Source organism: Vanacampus margaritifer, chromosome 8, assembly GCF_051991255.1.
Source record: "Vanacampus margaritifer isolate UIUO_Vmar chromosome 8, RoL_Vmar_1.0, whole genome shotgun sequence".
Taxonomy (NCBI): domain Eukaryota; kingdom Metazoa; phylum Chordata; class Actinopteri; order Syngnathiformes; family Syngnathidae; genus Vanacampus; species Vanacampus margaritifer.
Window position 1 is genome coordinate 20,409,105 of NC_135439.1, and position 20,530 is coordinate 20,429,634.

General features: G+C 42.5%; 1 protein-coding gene across 3 annotated transcripts; it reads left to right on the top strand.

The window, feature by feature from the left end:
• Positions 1 to 297: 297 nt before the first annotated feature.
• On the top strand, positions 298 to 20,229 carry LOC144056707 (G-protein coupled receptor 22-like). 3 transcript variants are annotated; one of them, XM_077573717.1, is made up of 3 exons: positions 298 to 434; positions 15,622 to 15,758; positions 18,083 to 20,229. In XM_077573717.1, exon 3 carries the CDS (start codon positions 18,192 to 18,194, stop codon positions 19,695 to 19,697), a length of 1,506 nt encoding a protein of 501 aa, XP_077429843.1. In that variant the 5' UTR covers positions 298 to 434; positions 15,622 to 15,758; positions 18,083 to 18,191; the 3' UTR covers positions 19,698 to 20,229. The 3 variants fall into 3 exon arrangements, with proteins under 3 accessions (XP_077429843.1, XP_077429845.1, XP_077429844.1); XM_077573718.1 differs by lacking the exon at positions 298 to 434 and adding an exon at positions 14,279 to 14,641; XM_077573719.1 differs by lacking the exon at positions 15,622 to 15,758 and having other exon boundaries at positions 340 to 434.
• Positions 20,230 to 20,530: the final 301 nt, after the last annotated feature.

The window sequence follows — 20,530 nt, forward strand, 5'->3', positions numbered from 1 at the left end:
TTTGCATGACTTTTTTTTGTGGGATTATCTTTAGACAACTTTATTGCACACTCATCTGCAAATAAACAAGCCCCCCTATGCTTGGTTTTGTCATCCATAAACGATTTCTGCTTGGAGTATGTTACACACATAGACTTTTACTTAAAATTACTCGTCTTAACCAAACCATGTGAGCTACACTGACTGATGATGATGATGGTGAAGGTCCTCAAAGGCCCCTCCCCCTCTTACTGCGTGTCATCTCTGTGTGCAACGTGCATCCATCAGGAGACTGCTGTTGCTATACGCGCGCATCCCGCCGAGCTGAGCTGCGTACGGATCTCGGTGACTGCCAGGGAAGCTGTTGTAGCTCAACATGTGCTCGGACGGACAAGAGGCTTCACATCCACACTTGGCTTATGGGCATGGATAGCAGCTGAGCGCCCCGCCTCAAGGTAGGAGTACAACCCGAAGTCTCTCACTATGTGTACAGTATGTACTTCTACAAAGCAGATGGGAGAATTTTTCAACTGAACATGCAAGTGTCACGCTTAGCAAAGATTTGCAACTTTTGAATCGTTACTTGGAACTAGTAATTGCTCCAATACGCATAATGTTTATTGCATGTCCATTGAACGAATATATCGTCTCGGAGTTTTGACGAGTTTCACTGCGCTGCACGCTGCTTGCTGTACATGATGCAAATAGCGATTTGCTGGATGCCTTCTATTCGAGTCTGCAGGGGCGCTTGTACGTGGGAGTAGGTCTTGGCACAGTCAAGGGCTTGTGGATTTCTCCCACGCTCCCTTGGGAGTGCTCCTTGCAGCAAACAAACATCAAAAAAGCTCATTGTGCATATACTTGACACGCAGTGTGTTGTTTATATTGTGTGTGCGTGTGTTGTTATTGTTGGACTACTTTAAGGTCACTTAAGATAAGCTCCCCTGCTGGACAGAACACAGAAAATGGTGCGTTCACCCTTGTTAGTTTATTCAGATGTTTTGCTTGCCACTCATTTGGTTTTAGGCACTCAAATCATGTTAACAGTCAAAATGGAGTCATGTGATCGTGTATATTTTCATGCAAGGCTCAATTTAACAACTTGAGCTTAATTAGTGTGTAGTGTTATCGTAAGACTTCATAATGTTTTCTGTGGTGTCAAGGTCACAGGTCAGCGCAAGGCCATAGGGATGTGCATGCCCACGAGTGCTTGGCAAATAAAGTGATAACTGCAAATTTCCCCTTTGAGCCAAAACATCTTGCTCATTCCCCAAATTTAAATCATGTTGAAACTCAAGAATAAATACCAAGTCAAGTCTAGCCTTTCATAAGTTTTAGCCACTGGAGACTGAAGTCTGACTTAAGTCAAGTAATATGACTTATGAAGTTCTATCTCTGCATGTTGCAAACATCTCATTATCTGTGTTCCTCTGCAACCTTAGCTGATTTGTTTTACTTTCCAACACTGCCAATACTTTCACCAGACCTTTCTCTACATCTTCTTGAGAAGTTTACCACTCTGCATTCTCTGGCATCAACCCCGCAAGAGTTGATGGCAGACCTCTACTGGAATTCTATCATGCTGCTATATGTAGGTACATGACTATTTTTTTTTGTAAGCCTATTTATTAAGTAAATCTAGTTGATAATATGGTACAGAAGCGTATTGCATTCACCTGAAAAAAATCCTGTTGTTTTTCTGACTAATTTTAGCTTTGTTTTTTGTTTTTTTCAGATTTTTCAGAATATTTGTTTCTGTTTAAAAAAAAAAAAAATTTCATTAAAAAACAACAATGTGTGTGTGTGTGTGTGTGTGTGTGTGTGGGGGGGGGGGGGGTGGTAATTATTCAGAAAAACGGGGAAATTATTCTGGAAAATGGGAAACAAATTATTTAGCAAAACAGAAAAAAATATTCAGAAAAACAGACAAACAATTATTTAAAAAAACTGAAAAAATTACTCAGAAAACCAGAAAAAAAATATTCTGAAAAAACATTTAAAAAAAATGTTTTTAAACAGATAACAATTACTCAGAAACCCCCACAAAAAAAGAAAAGAAAAAAGAAAAAAAAAATTAAAAACAAAGCCTCCCCCAAAATTACTCAAGGTAATGCATTATGCCTCCGTAATAAAAAATTAAGGAGGTTATGACATTTTAAATACTTTAAAAAAAAACGTGCAAAAAATGACCCCTTGTTTCACACACAAAACAATAGAATGTCCTGTGATCAATTTTTAAGAAAATAAATCTGAGAGCTTGAGGGCTCACAGTTTCCTTAAATGTGGAAAGAGTCGCCATGTCACATGCTTTTTGGCTGCTGCACTCCCACACCATCGCTAGCAACAAACAACAGGTGTCATTCCGGTAGAACAGTCCAGCCCCGACATCTCCCGTGGGTCTCGCAAAAACGGTCAGGCAAACAGATCATAATGAAGACGCCATTTTGGAAAATATGGCATTATCAGCAATAAGGTCACAAACTTTGGCATCGAACAAATTGTATGTATTTTTGTCAGCTTGTCCTCAAATACCTCAGAATTAGTTGAGATATGTTGATATACGGTAATAAAAAAATTGGCAAAAATAGGTACAAACAGATTTTTTCAGCCAACAGTTTTAGATATGTTCTGCAGAAAAAAATTGTGTAACTTCGACTTAGTGGGGGTTAACTATTTAATGGCAGTGGTAGAAGTTGATCCGTAATGCAGCGGTATTTTACTGTCATTTAATGGAATAATTTAAAGCTGAGTAGTGTCCACATTCAATTGTTTTTCATATGTATAAGCAAGGTACACACACACACACACACAATAAAAATGCATGTCCTATGGCCAATCTATCAATCCATAATATGTGCACACTAAACAGCAATACAATGAGGACAGTAGCATACAAGTATGAACCATTCACATGAACATATAATTCTTCAGTTTTTATGTGTGTTCTTATGCCCTATACTGTAGTTTAGTTCCACTGAATGTCAGTGCATTTTACAGTTATAGTCAGCATGTCAAAACTGGATTTGGCCCTCAATCATTCTATTCATGTAAACTGTGCTTCATGTGTTTCTTCGCACAAATCACCTGCAGACAGAAAATTACAACAGTCAGGGGGAAGGCAGCGTGAATAGGGAAGAAGAAGCAACGGGTTGTTCTTTGCAACATTGTGGGGTCGATCATAACCTCCATCATGTGTCTAAGGGTCATTCCAGAATTGGAGGACAACTTATGCACCAACATTTGTTTCAGAAATATTATGTTTTTAAGAATAATAACAATTAATCCTATAATTTGCATTTCTTTTATTAAAAAAAAAATGAATTGGGCCATTATTTTAGGAAGGTCAACTGGTCATCAACACAAAAGTTGAAAGCACTATTTGGTACGTTAGATATTTCAAAATCCCTTGAATGACCATACACTTGATTTTTGTAGTGTCTGATGTGTGTTTATGTGTTTGATTTGTGATCATGTAGGAATGAAAACAGATGGGAAAAGGATGCCCATGTGTTTTTGTTAAAGCCTTGCAATTCCTCTCATGCCGCCTAATCTAACATATTAATTCCCTATTTGGTTCTCCGTCAGTTGACCAAGAATTCCTCAGTCAAAATGTGCATCTCTTTTTCTCTCCATTTTCCTCTGCTAACTGTTTTTCCCGTTTATAGTTTTCAATGGCTGGCTATTTCAGCTCTGAAATAAATAATTCAGGTAACAGGACAACACAAAGGCCCCCAGTGCCAAGTCTGCATGATTTGTTCCAAACTGCACCTTTCTAGACTTAAAAAGTCCACCTGAATAATGAATCTGTTTCCCAATACAGTCAAATCTTTAATGGCTGCAGTGGATGCTCTCAGTCCTTTTATCTTGTTCCGTCACCAGAAGTATACATTAAAGATGATGTTCTTCAAGATAAGCAAAAATGAGCTCTTCCCCACCTCATGTTTTTCTCTATATTTCATGCTGGCATACCGCTTCCAGTTGCACGCTCTTGAGTGCTGATGATAAAATGGCCCCGAAAAGATTATGGTTTGACACAAATGATAGCTTCATAACAGTATTATTGAACAAAAGCCACAATTAAGGGTTTTAAAAATCCAGGCAGATGCCTAATAAAAGACTTGGAATGAACAATTCTGCTTGCGTTATTGGTGTTAACGTTGCAGTGATTGTGCCTGGAGCGATGTCATCATTGTTGTAATCAGTAATATTAACAGCAACTCATGGACTGTTGTATTTACCCATAACTCTAGCGAGTAGTATTTTCCTTGGTCTCAATGTTTTGAGATGTATGCTAATTGTTTATCAATCATCTTTTGGTGAATGGGGGGGGGGGGGGGCACTATGAATGTGCAAAAATTGGACATTTAGAAATTTATAGCTCACTCCCTGTACGTTTTAGGATATGGCCGAGTATGAGGTCGTCATCTATATAAATAGTATTCACTGAATGTCACCCCCAGCTTCCTCTAACGTTACTTGTGTAAGCAAGACATATGCAGAAAATTTAGCTCAACACTCTTTGCATCGGTACACGTTGAAACGTTTGGTTAGTGAAATCGATTGGATTACAAACATTTGCCGATACTGCCCGTACCGGACGACTTGAAAACATATGCTCTAAGGATGGCTCTTAAAACGCGAACATGCTTGCGTCTTCCGTACTGTTGGATTTTTTGGGTTGCTATGTGCATTTATCAATTGTGAATTCGAGGTGAAGAATCTCGGGTTATTTTTAAACCAAGCAGCTAGTTCCCCCGAAAGTGCTAACTGCTATCGCTAGCATGTTACAACAATAACAACAACATCGTTGATTCATCACTTATTTTCGTACACTCTAACAACAACTTTAACTTTTGGGCTGCTGGGAAAGGAAAATAAAAAACCTTAAGGAGGGTATTCGGAGAGATCTCAAAATCGAACATCTTGACCACAAATCTATTTTTAGCCAGAGCTAGCCACAGCTAGCGGTTCACATATATCACAATCGCATTATGGTAAACGCATTTTTAACATCTTACAATGTCACTTACCTTAATCAAACTGGTCAGAACACACTTTGGTAGACTTTGTTGGTTGGAAATCCTTTCGATGTATCTTTGTCATTCCGGACACTTCTTTGCCGTTCCCATTTGACATTCCATGGACCGGCACACAATGTGGGGCAAATGACGGCATGTGAATACTATCTAGAACAGGGGTGGGCAAACTTTTTGACTTGCGGGCCACAATGGGTTTGAAATTTTGACAGATGGGCCGGACCAGGAGCATTTGGACCTCATAGCACAGTAAAAACACACAGATAAATGTACAACCCAATTTACTTATAGTGTGCACTTAGGACTGCGTTTTTCAAATGTGCAAAATCCACATATTTAAAACAGCTTTTCCAATAGCTTCATTTTTATTGTTTTAGCTCAACTTTTACTGTGTTTTTATGCTTTGTAAAGTGACCTTGGGTGTTTTGAAAGGTGCTGTTTTTTAAATGAAATGTATTATTATTATTATTATTATGATTATTATAAAATAGCCCTAATCCAGGTAGTACGTTTGCCTCAATGAATATGCAAGATGCGGCATTTACACACTATTTGGCAAAGTGGGAGGAGAAATGTAAATAGATTATAATAGCACATACACTGTGATCTGTCAAACCTGGTGACTGCATCTATTATTAATATATTTCAATTCAAGGCGTAAAGTTAAAGAATTTTTTTCCATTGGCCCACCCATTTTTAACCCCGGCCCACAGTACGTGTGACACATGCGGCTGCATGATAGCTGCTGCTGCCTGTCACGCGCTGAGGACAAAGCGCGTACATCCAATCCGTCTCTGACCACTTTTCCATCTCCGTGGGGGACGCATAGCACACGGTGTTTGTGCAGCAGCTCAAAAAGAAGCCAAAAGCCAACGAGGAAACGCTCATAGAAGTGCTCGACGCACGCCCCGGGGATGTATTCACCAATATCAACAGTCTCCTGCATGCGCGCTCCTCACCTCACCCATGACAACATGTAGAAAGACTATCTTCAGCTGTCAAAAGGATCAAAACATGCAACAGTGCCACAATGTTGACTGATAGACTGAACTCTTTGTCCCTGCTTTCTTTCAAAAAAGAATTGACCGATTCTCTGGACTATCAGGACATTATTGCTGTGTTCAACACAAAACCGTGCCGTCTCCTGCTGTAAATGTCCAAATCCAGGAAGAATTATATTTTTTGAATCAGTTATCTTGAGTTAAGCTTACTGCCATTCTCCCGTTTATTTTAATAAATTGCAAACGTTGTTATGAATGTACCCTGCGTATCTTTCTGTCCCCTTTCTGTGCGTAAACGAGCTTATTAGTGAGACCCCGGACCCAGTGATCATATTTTCCGGGTGTATAGAAGTTGTATAGTCTAGTATAGTCTTTGGTATGACCCGGCCGGGAATTGAACCCAGGACCTCCCAGTCTCAGGACGGACACTCTAACCACTCGGCCACTGAGCTGAACAAAAACAAGAAAAAAAAAAAAAAATTGATATTTTTTCTAGCCTTATTGGATAAGTTCGGCGGGCCGGATTGAAACGCATAACAGGCCGTATTTGGCCCGCGGGCCGGGGTTTGCCCATGTCTGATCTAGAAGTTTAATTTCACATCTTTGTTCGCCAAATTTTGCACACGTGAACGGCACACGTTTGCACCATTGTGAAGCGGTTTGGAATGAATGAACAAATGAATGAATGAAAGTAACTTGTAGTAAGCAACACGAGCGCTCCTCAGCATTTGGTTGCGTTGTCTTGATGGTCGTTTGCCCCACGAAAGGCCTACTGGGTCGATAGGTGGGGTTCGGTGACGTCATGTGAATACTTTGGAGTCAAGAAACAAACAGTTTAAAATGTCGCTAACATTTAAATAGTCTTATCAATGCGACGAGATTGGAGGCGTTCGTTAAAGCTGCCTTGCCTTGCAAAACACCAGCACCAGTTTTAAATATGCTATTCTCAAGAAGCATTGCTCCTCAAATGTACGAATCGTTAACTTCTGTGACGCTAGAATGCCGGGTTGCAAAAGGGTCTCTATAAGGCTTAATGTTCAGCTATCTTCAGCAAGATAAATTGAAGTTCAAGTTCAACACTGTTTCTACTGTCTTTCAGAGTGGCTACAAGATTACAGTGCAAAATGATCAATGAGGTGAAAAATAATCCGTGTTGGCTAAATATTTACTACTAAAATCTCTGATGGCTTTTTCTCTGATGTCTAAAGCTTTTAAAGTGGACCACGAAATAGAAGCTTTCCTCACATTTGAAGGTGAAAGTCATGGCCCTCCCCCTCCACATGGGGTAGCTGTACTAAAGAGCGGGCGTTTTAAAGCAGACATCCAGCTGAGAGTCACCCTCAGTGGGGGATTATGTGTACATCTCCTATTTGTTTTACATTTCACGCACTAGCCAGAACATTTGTGAGCCTCTAATGTACTCCAGAGCTGCATCAGATGAGACCATCATCCTCACTCTGTTTGACTTATACCTACAATTGCTCTCAGTGGGTGCGCAGTGGTACAGCAAGATGAGTGTGTGAGAGAAAAGTAGCGTGTGTGTGTGTGTGTGTGTCTGTGCCTTTCACGCGCTGCTTGACTCCAAGCAGCGCCGAGCAAATGTTATGCTCAGACATGACAATTGTCTCCATCCTGGTGTGCTGACTGGAGAGAAAGCGCTTTAATAAACAGCTTGATGTCTCAATAGGGAACCTATTTGCACACACGCACACAAGTGGAGAGTACATGTGTGTACTTGTATCTGCCACAAGCGTCCTCTTGCACTGTCGACCGCCCCCTCACATCGCGGTCTTTTGAATGCTGCCATTTTTATTTGTGTGCATTGTTTCATCCTGAGTGATGAGCGTTCTTGGAATTTGTGCTTTGAAAGAGGGAAGTGACTGAAGCTTCCCTTTTTGGCAAGAGTGTTAGGGGGGAGTTCAATCTTGTTTTTTTCTGCAATAATAATCGAAACACCGCAAAGCAAATAACGAATAGTGAATTTTTCAACTGACAGCAAGTCATTGATAGTCATATAACATCGCGTGCAAATTATTTCAACATCAGCCTTTGTTTGCAAACGCATTTTCTGGATTCAAATTTTTGGGCAATTTTAAATGAAATTAGGCACCTTTACTTTTCTCAAGCTGTATATATATATATATATATATATATATATATATATATATATATATATATATTAGGGGTGTGAATTGCCTAGTACCTGGCGATTCAATTCGTATAACTATTCATAGGTCACGATTCGATTCGATACTTATTCATCCCGATATGAATCTATAAATTGATTATTGTGATTTTTTTTAACTCAAATTTAGAAAATACTAATCACTCAACTTGTACATGTACACTGTAAGATTTGTATGAAAATGTATTTATTTATCGGAAAATTCAGGCTTATAACTCAGCCACTGCATTTAACAAATAGGTTGCAGTCTGTTTCATGTTTGAACAGCACTGAAATAAAATATTATGGCTTAATGTTCCATTAATATAGCATTCTTACATGCTTAATGTGTAAATCCTAACCCTAAGTCAGACGTTTTGTTGAATATTTCCATTAAAAAATGTAATTTTAAAAATCGATTCGGCCGCGTATCAAATCGATTCGAGAATTGCGCGCTGTAATATTGCGATATATTGCGATACGATCGATTTTTTCTAACATCCCTAATATATATATATATATATATATATATATATATATATATATATATACACACATACACATATATGTGTATATATATATATATATATATATATATATATATATATACAGTATATATATATATATATACATACACATACACATATATGTGTATATATATATATATATACACATACACATATATGTGTTTGGTACACTATTAGATGTTAACCTATTGAATCAGAAACTGTTAATTGTTCTTTGTCCTATCAATTACAGCACAAATATCTGGCACAAATTAGTTTTAATGTAAAAAATATATATAATACCTTAGTGTATACCCCTCATTTTATGGTCTGATTTCACTTTATCACCACCTTGCACTCTTATTATATCCCTTTTCAATGCAATGGCCTATTTTGACTTATCTAAATAAATAAATAAATAACATGAACCTGAGTAATGGATACATTTTGTCTTTGACTCAAGAACCAGAACCTCAGCAGGAAGTGAACTCCCACAGTGCTACTGTGTGAGACCAAATAACTGCTCTGCAACATCTAATTGCTTTCCTTTTTGGACGACGCAACGTATGATGACAAGACGGCACACAATAGGTGAAATGAAATAGCAGTGAAGTGCAGAAGAAGCAGGGATAATAATCTTGCTATTCCTGTGGGAAAAGCTGCATTTAACAGGTTGTCAAAATGACAGTATGGTTAGACGACAAGAAGAAGGAAGTGAAATATATTCAATTTTCAAATAATTTTTCACAGCACTATATCTGTTCACTCCTTCAATGTAATTGTATTGGGGGATTCTAATATACAAATGTAGAACCTTATCCATGCCCTTTCTAAGGACTTCACGTCCTTTTTTTGTGACTACAAGAGCACATTTATTTCCCTACACATGCTAAAGGTCATAGCTTGGACTCTGGGGTCATTCCTATCAGTCATTGATAATCACGTGCTGGTTTCATTCAATGTGAACGTCACACTATCCAAAACTAAACTCTCTAAGAAATCAAATTGTGATTTTCTTCAAATTTCCATCTAAAGCAGCAAAAGTGAGATTGTGCTCATTGGCTCCAAATCCATCCTCGCCAAATGTTCCAGATTCACACTCAACATTGCGTAGACGAACGATTCGATGAACGAATCTTTTGAACGTTTTTTTTTTTTAATGAACTGATTCTAAAGATTCAGTTCACTTAAAAGAACTGTCATTCCCATCACTAATGCAGTTCGTCAAAGACTCCATGGATGTGAATGTGGATGGGTGTTTCTCCAAATGTCTTGTGATTGGCTGGCTACTATGGACGACCAAAAGTGCCAAAATTAAATAAATGAATACATCATTAAATAATTAAATAATTAAATAAATGTGTCATGAAATAATTAAATGTGTCATGAAATAATTAAATGTGTCATTTATTCGTTAAATATGGAATTAAATAAATGCGTCATGAAATAATTAAATGTGTCATTTATTAATTAAATATGGAATTAAATAAAACAATAATTAAATTAATGTGTCATTAATTAAATTGCCTACATCTATAAATATATATGTAATTATTTCACTTCATGTTCCTGTGTTGCAGCGTTTCATGAATTTATTTTATCTGTCAAACTGGCCCGTCAAAGTTAGTGGGCGTGACTGATTCACTCAAATCTTGTCTAATCGACTGCTTTGGCCTGAAGAGGTTAGAAACATGGTGGCTAAGGTGTTGTTGTTTTGTTTTGTTTTGCTGAAATAGAGTGATCGAGGCTTGTTATTGTGCAAAACTAACATAAAAATAAAAGCGATATTTCTACTATTTCGCTAAAGTACAGTTTTGACTCGTAGGTGTTTCCTTTTTTTTTCCCCTTTCCTTTTTTCTTCTTCTGGAGACTTGTAGGTGTTTCCATTGAAGAGTGATTTGCTTCTGAGGCGTAGTTCTCGTAATGTTCCGCCTCGACTTTTGCGAGATCTCGCAGTTCTTGTAGGCGGTCACGTCACGCTAACGGCTCCTCATGAACAGTGGTCCCCAACCTTTTTTTCACTACGGACTGGTTCATATATGTCCACAACTTTGGCAGACCGGCAACCCAGTGAGTTGGGGGGGTGCTTGGCTGTTCGTCGGCTGATTAATAAAAGGCTACGACAACAAACGCAAGTCCACTACCATAACAAGGGTAACAAAACGCGACAGAGATAATTAGCATCTTGACATGTGTCAAGAGTCCGTCGTAAACAGAGAGAATCTGGTCACTTTTCAAAATAAAATATTTTTCAGCCTCGGCTAATCAATTAACCGGAAGTACAGTAAGTTTTTTTTTATTCTTTGAACTGTGCGGCCCGACGCGGCCCGGTCCAAAGGTACCCACGGCCCGGTACAGGTCCACGGCCCGGTGGTTGGGGACCACTGCTCATGAACATCACGAGAATAAATAGTATGCGTGTATGGAGCCGCGGTAGCCTTGGCTTAATAAAACTTGTTGTCCCCTCAAGAAGCAATTCCGACACAAAAGCGAGTGGCCCTGTAATTCCAACTTCCTTTTCTTCCTTTTACCGAGCGGTGTCACATGACTACAGGAAATGCGAAAAAAGTGACTTCCATGTCTCAAAAAGCCCCTCATGAGAGCGAAAATCTGAGTCTAATGGTAATTCACCTATTGATGTCAATAGCGCCACCCAGCCGATTGAATTGTGTTTACTAGCTACTCTGCATCAATTCATTATTCTGACATTCTGACCTTGACTTGATGAGCAGGGTGACCAATCAAGTGTTAGGACCGGCCCACCAAACTTTGATGGGTGAGTTTGACAGGTAAAATAAATTCATGAAACGCCGCAACACAGTGACCATGAAATAATTAATTAAATAGAGAAATAATTATATATATATATTTACAAATAATCATACGTCATTTCATTAATTAATGACACATTTAACTAATTCACTGCCATTGATGGTCAAAAATTCATTTGAACTATTTCAATTAGTTTAACATTTTTCCCACTTTTGTTAACAAGAGTATGAAAACCTAAAAAAAAAATATTGCACATTTAGAACAGATATAAAATTTGTGATTAATCGTGAGTTAACTAGTAAAGTCCGTCCGTCCGTCCGTTTTCTTCCGCTTATCCGGGGTCGGGTCGCTTGGGGCAGCAGCTTTAGCAGGGAAGCCCAGACTTCCTCTCCCCTGCCACTTCAGCCAGCTCCTCCGACGGGACCCCAAGGCGTTCCTAGGGCAGCCGAGAGACATAGTCTCTCCAGCGTGTCCTGGGTCGTCCCCGGGGCCTCCTGCCGGTAGGACATGCCCGGAACACCTCCCCAGGGAGGCGTCCAGGAGGCATCCGAACCAGATGCCCGAGCCACCTCAACTGGTTCCTCTCAACGTGGAGGAGTAGCGGCTCGACGCTGAGTCCCTCCCGGATGACCGAGCTTCTCACCCTATCACTAAGGGAGAGCCCGGCTACCCTGCGGAGGAAACTCATTTCGGCCGCTTGTATCCGGGATCTTGTTCTTTCGGTCACGACCCACAGCTCGTGACCATAGATGAGGGCAAGAACGTAGATCGACCGGTAAATCGAGAGCTTTGCCTTTCGGCTCAGCTCCTTCTTCACTATAACGGACCGATACAGCGTCCGCATCACTGCAGACGCTGCACCGATCCGCCTGTCGATCTCCCGCTCTAACCTACCCTCACTCGTGAACAAGACCCCAAGATACTTGAACTCCTCCACTTGGGGCAGGATTTCATCCCCGACCCGGAGAGGGCACTCCACCCTTTTCCGACTGAGGACCATGGTCTCGGATTTGGAGGTGTTGTCCTACCCAACCGCTTCACACTCGGCTGCGAACCGCTCCAGTGAGGGCTGGAGATCACGGCTTGAAGAAGCCAACAGCACCACATCATCTGCAAAAAGCAGAGATGCAATGCTGAGGCCACCAAACCGGACCCCCTCAACGCCTCGACTATGCCTAGAAATTCTGTCCATAAAAGTTATGAACAGAATTGGTGACAAAGGGCAACCTTGGCGGAGTCCTACCCTCACAGGAAACAAATTCGACTTACTGCCGGCAATGCGGACCAAACTCTGACATCGGTCGTACAGGGACCGAATAGCCCGTATCAGGGGGCTCGGTACCCCGTACTCCCGAAGCACCCCCCACAGGACTCCTCGAGGGACACGGTCAAACGCCTTCTCCAAGTCCACAAAGCACATGTGGACTGGTTGGGCAAACTCCCACGAACCCTCGAGGACCCTGCTGAGGGTGTAGAGCTGGTCCACTGTTCCACGGCCGGGACTAAAACCACACTGCTCCTCCTGAATCCGAGTTTCGACCTCCCGACGGACCCTCCTCTCCAGCACCCCTGAATAGACCTTACCTGGGAGGCTGAGGAGTGTGATCCCTCTAAAGTTGGAACACACCCTCCAGTCCCCCTTCTTAAAAAGGGGAATCACCACCCTGGTCTGCCAATCCAGAGGCACTATCCCCGATGACCACGCGATGCTGCAGAGACGTGTCAACCACGACCGCCCCACAACATCCAGAGCCTTTAGGAACTCCGGGCGGATATCATCCACCCCCGAGGCCCCGCCACCGAGAAGCTTTCCAACCACCTCGGCGACTTCGACCCCAGAGATAGGGGAGCCCACCTCAGAGTCCCCAGACCCTGCTTCCTCAAAGGAAGGCGTGTCAGTGGAATTGAGGAGGTCTTCGAAGTACTCTCCCCACCGATTCACGACGTCCCGAGTCGAGGTCAACAGCACTCCATCTCCACTATACACAGTGTTAACGGCGCACTGCTTTCCTCTCCTGAGACACCGGATGGTGGACCAGAATTTCCTCGAAGCCGTCCGGAAGTCGTTTTCCATGGCCTCACCGAACTCCTCCCATGTCCGAGTTTTTGCCTCAGCGACCGCCGAAACCGCATTCCGCTTGGCCAGCCGGTACCTGTCAGCAGCTTCCGGAGTCCCACAGGCCAAAAAGGCCCAATAGGACTCCTTCTTCAGCTTGACGGCAACCCTTACCGCTGGTGTCCACCAGCGGGTTCGAGGGTTGCCGCCACGACAGGCACCAACCACCTTACGGCCACAGCTCCGATCGGCCGCCTCAACAATGGAAGCGCGGAACATGGTCCACTCGGACTCAATGTCCCTCGCCTCCCCCGGGACAATGGAGAAGCTCTGCCGGAGATGGGCGTTGAAACTCTTTCTGACAGGGGATTCTGCCAGACGTTCCCAGCAGACCCTCACAATACGTTTGGGCCTGCCTGGTCGGACCGGCATCTTACCCCGCCATCGGAGCCAACACACCAGCAGGTGGTGATCAGTTGACAGCTCCGCCCCTCTCTTAACCCGAGTGTCCAGCACATACTAGTGGTCATGTACTTTCACTAGTAAAGTCATGCAATTAATTACGAAAAATGTTAATTGCCTGCGCCTCCATAGGCTACTTGATCAGGTTGTATCACACCCTAATGACGATCAGCAGTAGACTGGATCGATTTTTTTTTCTTCTTCTTTAAGTTATATGTGAACACTTGAAGTAATCTAGTGGCCCCCATGGGAAGTGGTACTTGAATTCAAACTACTGATTTACAGTTATGTTATTCTGACAATCCCTGAACCCCCAAAGAAAATGACCTGCAACCCGTTTTGCTCCTAATGTGAAGTTTGGGGAAGGCTGATCTAGATTTGTACTTTGTCAACAACTTTGTTAGTGCTAAGTTTGGAATTTAAGCAATTAAGAATATTTTGGAAAGCAGGCAAGCTCTCTTTCTCTCTCTCCGGTCCGGGCAAGACTGATGTAAGATTTCATAGCAGGGGAAAAAGAAGAAGCTCCCACCTCTGTTCCCCGGGAGGCCTTGTTTACCAGCTCCCACTCTTCCTTTCTACTCCTTCTCTCAGCTGTTCATTTTCTGTAATGAACTGCAGCTGTTGGTTGACTGCGTGGCGTTTTATCCTTCACGCTCAGTTCCCAGGTGAGCGACGTGCTAACAAACAAATGTGTGATCCTTTTGGAATCCTTGAAACAATCATTTAAAAAAAACTGTCATAAACTGGCCTTCATTTTTTACTTACTGCTTTTTTTGTGCACCTAACTTTCCCTTGTGTGCATCCTTACCTCCCATTTTGCCCATTTACCACTCAGGAGAGAAAAAGCACTTAGGGTTCGAACGTCCAAACTGCTTTCTCGCTTGTGTTATCAAGGCTTGCCTGACAAGAAGTCCATAATTTACTTGCATTACTAAAAATAATCAGGACAAGTGTACTGTTGATCTTTAGGGACTTCCGTTTCCTCCCACAACCGCTCTTTTACAGTATCCAGGGAGAACAAAACGCATGTCAACAGAAAGCAGTCAGTTTTAGTGGAATTCTTTGAGGGCCCCATTAAAAAGATTTCCTGTTGACAAACGGTGTCTTTTTTTTCATACCACTGTGTACATGCTTGAAACTAACTGTGGTTGAACTCTGTTGTGCTTCCCTCACAATGCTGCCACTGGCATGTAGACACCTGTGCAGAGCAGCTGCCACGGCAACCCTACTAGTTTGCTGAAGGGTAACTGAGCAACACAGAGGTTGATCGTCGTGAGATGTTTTGGTTTTCGCTGCCTGCACTCTTGATTTGCAGCTTCCTCTTCCAGTGCTTTAATTGTTGACTTTGAAATGTTAGCCAATAGTTGAAGCTGAATAGAAGTGTGATTTTCTTTAAAACACGTCCTATTGATTGCATCTGAAGCCTCGTGTAATGAGCAAATTTCGTTTGGCTTCGCTTTTCTTTATCCTTGCTCCTGTCAATACAAAACAAGATGCTAAATACCCTCCGTGTGCAGGCCTTTACAATTAGAAGCATATTGCGGTATACATTTGTCACTGTAACATAATAAAAATCGTTTGCCCTAAAGTTCGAGGCAGCTATTGAACCTTGGTCCCAATTGACTTTGGTCTCTTTTGGTTCCAGGATTTTCTATTTCCCGCATAGTGCTCCTTCAGTCACCGTAGTCGTCATAGCAACGCCACATGAAACTGCTGTGATGTCAACCTTAGCAGGATACAAAGAAGCACCTTCCACTCAGCAAGACAGATAACAAATTGACAGTAAGTTTGCAATTCTAAACATAGACGTGCTAACAAGTGTTTTGTATGATATCAAATGTGACTCATGGCATGGTTTATTTTCATTCTTCTTCGCTGAAAGTGCAATGTGTGCTGTACTAAAGGTTCCCTTATTTAGATTTGTGATTAAGATGGGAGCAAACAGATGATTGTGGTTATTTTTAGCTCCACCTCACACTTTTCGAAAGATCGTATTTCACTTTCTTGATGCTTATTGGACAAATCCAAATCAATTTGTGCACTTTGCAAAGCCAAATACCATATTAGTTGTACATCTTTGGCGTATCGTGTCGGAGCAAAACCGCAACGCTGCTCGAGTGTGGTCCTCGTCGGCAGAACCAAACCTGCAAGCGAGACGTTTTGAAAATTGTTTCTATCAGATGAATATAAGACACAACTCAGCTTCACGGTAGCTGAGTCACTTTTTGGTCAACAGTTGCATTTTACAGAATAATTAATAATATTCAAGGTTTAACGAAAGCTATTTGAACAGTCTTTGAATCTAAATAAACTTTTTAATTTGATGATTTTTTGGGGGTGAATTCCAAGATTTGCTACTCAAGTAAATATCTGTTATAAGTTTTGTAGGCAATAGCAGTAGAAACACATTATTATTTACAATGATTATTTACGGACATTTGTGCAGTTAACTCATTCAAACCCCAAAACAAACCCAAATACATTTTTTAATACTTTGTCATGTACTCCCAAAAACGTATTTATATGTTTTTAATGTTTTTTATGCAAGAGCATACAGAAGGCTTTGATGCCGCTTCTGGCATGAAGAGGTGGTTTAAAGAAATGGTAGTTATTATAAAAAATGACCAGGAGGTGGCATCAGACTATAAAAGATCAGCCAGGGCCATGTTGCAACAAGCTCTTTTTGACGGTGTTTTCACCAGAAATGTCAACATCGAAAGCATATTCTGCTGCTAACTGCTGCTAAACGGAAACAGATACAGTACAGATATACTTTATTTCCTGATTATAGAAGAGACTCTATTGTTTCCTTTGGAAGGTTCCATGTTTTTATAGCAATAGAACACAACATTCTGTGGGTCTTGCAAAATCAGTCAAAATCAAGTAAAACAGCCGGGAGCGAAGGGGGTTGCTTCAGTGAAAATGGCTTGGAGTTTAGTGTCAAAAAGTTTAATCACTTGACAGCACTATTTTTTAAGCTTTTTTATCATTAAGGAGTATTCCATCAACAACATAAAATGTATTTTATAATTACTGGACATTATATAAGTGATTTTTCCCAGAGAATGATTGCATTATGGTAAAACATCTGCACAATCGAACACGATCCAATGTACTGTAAGAACCCTGTCTAAAATGCTGCCTTTATGATTGCCCTTCGCAAATAGTGGGATGGGCCCTACTGGGGTGATTGCACATCCAGTACAGTAGGTGGCAGTGGCACTCTCATTATTCTTATTATTATTTTTCAGGCAAATTGATGCACTTCAAATCTTTTGTGTTACATACGAAAAAACAATGTGAGCAAAGTTATTCTTTGTAAGTTGATCTATATTTCTTCTTTCTTTTCTTTAATGTTAATAAGGAAACAATGTTTATGCAGAGTACACCTCTGCAAATGAATAGTATTTATAGTTGCGGTGGAGTGCTGTGGCGGTGTTGGGGGGGGGGGGGTAACATAAAATAATTGAGAACAATAAATAATAAAGTTTTGGTTTGACACTTAGACAAGACTGTATTAAATCATTTCTAGGGAAACTACCAAATTCCATATATGCTTATTGAAGACTAAATTGTCCATAGTGAATGTGAGTGTGAATGTTTTTTGCCTGGTACTGTAGGTGCATTTGATCCTTCTGTTTTGTTTTGTCAGACTCTGCATTGACCAAAGTAGTAGGCCTGTTTTACTATAATTTACACAGTCTTGCACAGTTAGAGTTGAAATGTAACCAATTTGGCCCAAATTGCAGATTCTTGTGGTTTTTATTGATCCACCGAGGGAGCAGTTGATTGCCCGTGGGTCTGATTACTTACTTTCATTCAATTTGTTCCTTCCCCTGAGCTCCAGTACACATTTGTGATGGCTTATTGTGGCGGCCTACGGTTCGGAACGCGACATGCCTCCCGTCTCGAACTGAGGCTGAGCCCAAAATGCTAATCGGAGGCACTGACAAGAAGGAACTAGATAACTGGATAGATGGATTTATAGAGTGATAAATGTGTACATGTCGAAAATGATTGATGTCACCTCTGCTGAAAGAGAATAATGTGTTTTCATTCTGTCCATCACAGTTCATTTCTCACGTGTCTGCATTTTGTGTTCCCAGTTCTTCTCGCTCTCTCTTTCGTCCCTGCACGATGGAAGCCCAGCCTGGTGTATCACGGGACCCCATCAAGAGAGTGACAGGCACAATATGTGAGGACTGAGAGGCAGCCATGGAGACCGACAGCTACACCTCCAGCTCAGCCGGCCTTGGGGGAGAGCAGGGAGGTGAGGCATGGTCCAGTAGCCCGGCATCACGGTACATGTCGTACTCCCTCGGGTTCCAGGTGTCACTCACGGCCTTCCTCATGCTGGAGCTGGTGTTGGGTTTCAGCAGCAACCTGACTGTGCTGGTTCTCTACTGCTCCCAGTCAAATTTAGTGGACTCGGTTAGCAACATGGTGACGGTCAGCCTGCATGTGCTGGACGTGGCCGTGTGCGTGCTGTGTTTGCCTCTCACCCTGGCGGTCGTGCTGCTGCCCCCGGGCCCCAACCTGGCCGTGCTGTGCTGCTTTCACGAGGCCTGCGTCTCCTTCGCCAGCGTGGCCACGGCCATCAACATCCTGGTCATCAGCTTGGACCGATACGATATCTCGGTGCGGCCGGCCAACAGGCTGCTGACGACGCGCAGGGCGGCGCTCCTCCTGGCGGGCGTTTGGCTCGCGTCCGTCGCTGTGTTTTTCATCCCACTGCTGGAGGATCAGTTGAGCAGTGGCGACGGGATTGCGAAGAGAGGACAGGAGACGGCTTTGTCGCTGTCCTCCAATGGCATCAGCGCCACAGTGGTGCCAGCGTGGCGTAATCGGACCCTGTTGTGCATCGGCGGGAAGGGCGACCACTTGGGCCCGGGGACGTATTACCACCTAATTCTGCAGGTTCCCATATTCTTCACCACTGTCACGGCAATGCTGTTCACCTACTCCAGAATCCTGAGGGCGTTAAATTTCAGAATTGGCACCCACATGAAGAAGACTCAGAGGTTCATAGGCCCCTCCTGCACAGCGCTCCACATGAAAGCCCCCAAAAAGAAGACCAAGCTGAAGATGATTAGTAGTGGCAAGCTGGAAAGGGAGCAATGCACCGCAGATGCCACCAAACAACTCAGCCACCCTCCCCTCATACCTTTTTCATCGCCCACTCCCACAGCAACCTCCCCCCCTGCCATGTCTTCTTCTGCCCCACTGGTCACGTCCGACGCAGGGGCTGTTAGCCATATGCCCGCCACAATGGGCGTCCAGGCCTCCGTGTCGGCCATCATCGCCCTGCGGCGCGCCGTGCGGCGCCACCGAGACCGGCGAGAGCGCCAGCGCCGCGTTTTCAGGATGTCCCTCATCATCATCTCCACCTTCCTCGCTTGCTGGGCTCCCCTGTCTGTAGTCAACATGCTAATCCTGGCCATAGGTCCCAGCGACCCCCTGGTCAGCCTCCGCTTGTGGTTCCTGGCTCTGGCCTACGGCACCACAGTGTCCCACCCTCTGCTTTACGCTTTCACGCGGCAAAAGCTGCGCCGTGCTCTTCGGGCCAAGGTTAAAAAGAGAGTGGTGTCCTTGCTTCAGGTGGACCCTTCGCCAGGGGGCACCGTCATCCACAACACCTGGGTGGAAAACAGAAAAAGCAGCCGGCAGGTGCGGCTGGAGGCCAGCGAAGGATCTGACCGCTGCTTGGCTGAGGCGCTGTGAAACACATGCACACGTGCTAATGGTTCAAAAATAAAAGCCACAGATGTGTTCCACCCTCACTAGAGCGTGAAGCTAGTGCGAGATAGCTGCTGACAAACAGATGTGCACCTATTGGATACGCTTTTGAACAATAAGCAACAAACAGAGCGAGCAGTTACCTCGGGTGGGATGTTGTCCACACCTCTGAGGTTGAACAACGTCACAAGACAATAAACTTTCAAGTGTATATTCTGTAATACAGTGAATTACTGTTTATTGCGGGGGGAAATGTTCCAGACCCAGCCCAATAGGCGAAAATCTTCGAGGCCATATAACTTTTTTTTTATTAGTAGTTTTACTGCTTCCACATGCATTAAAGGGGAAGTCAAGTCAAAACATTTTTATTACAATATCTTCTATGCAGACCCACTAATCTAAACACGACGTTCTGATTAACACTGCGCTTGTGGAATATGAATTAAGCAGCAAAATCCACCTGTTTTTATCCTTTTTATCCATCTCGGGGGGGGGGGGGGGTTACAAAATTAAAAAAAATAATAATTTTTTAATCTTATTTATCACTGCTCATCTGTTTTTTGGGTTTGGTCATGTGATGTTAGCAAACTGAGCCATGATTGGTTGTTAGCTGAGCCCTGAGTACATGTGATGTCATTTTAAAAAGAGCCCCGACTGTAGTGACAAGTTGACTCTATAACTTATTTGGTTGTTACTAACATAACTTTGAGATTCATTTTTCAAAAATCATTTCCAGTTTAATACATTTTGCAGAAACTTTATTTGGACGTAAGCCGCCATTGTTATTTACGTTGCAACGCATTCAGTGCGTAGTGACG

Excerpts from the sequence above, each read along its gene's own strand:
- LOC144056707 (XM_077573717.1), top strand. The coding sequence starts at position 18,192 with ATGGAGACCGACAGCTACACCTCCAGCTCAGCCGGCCTTGGGGGAGAG.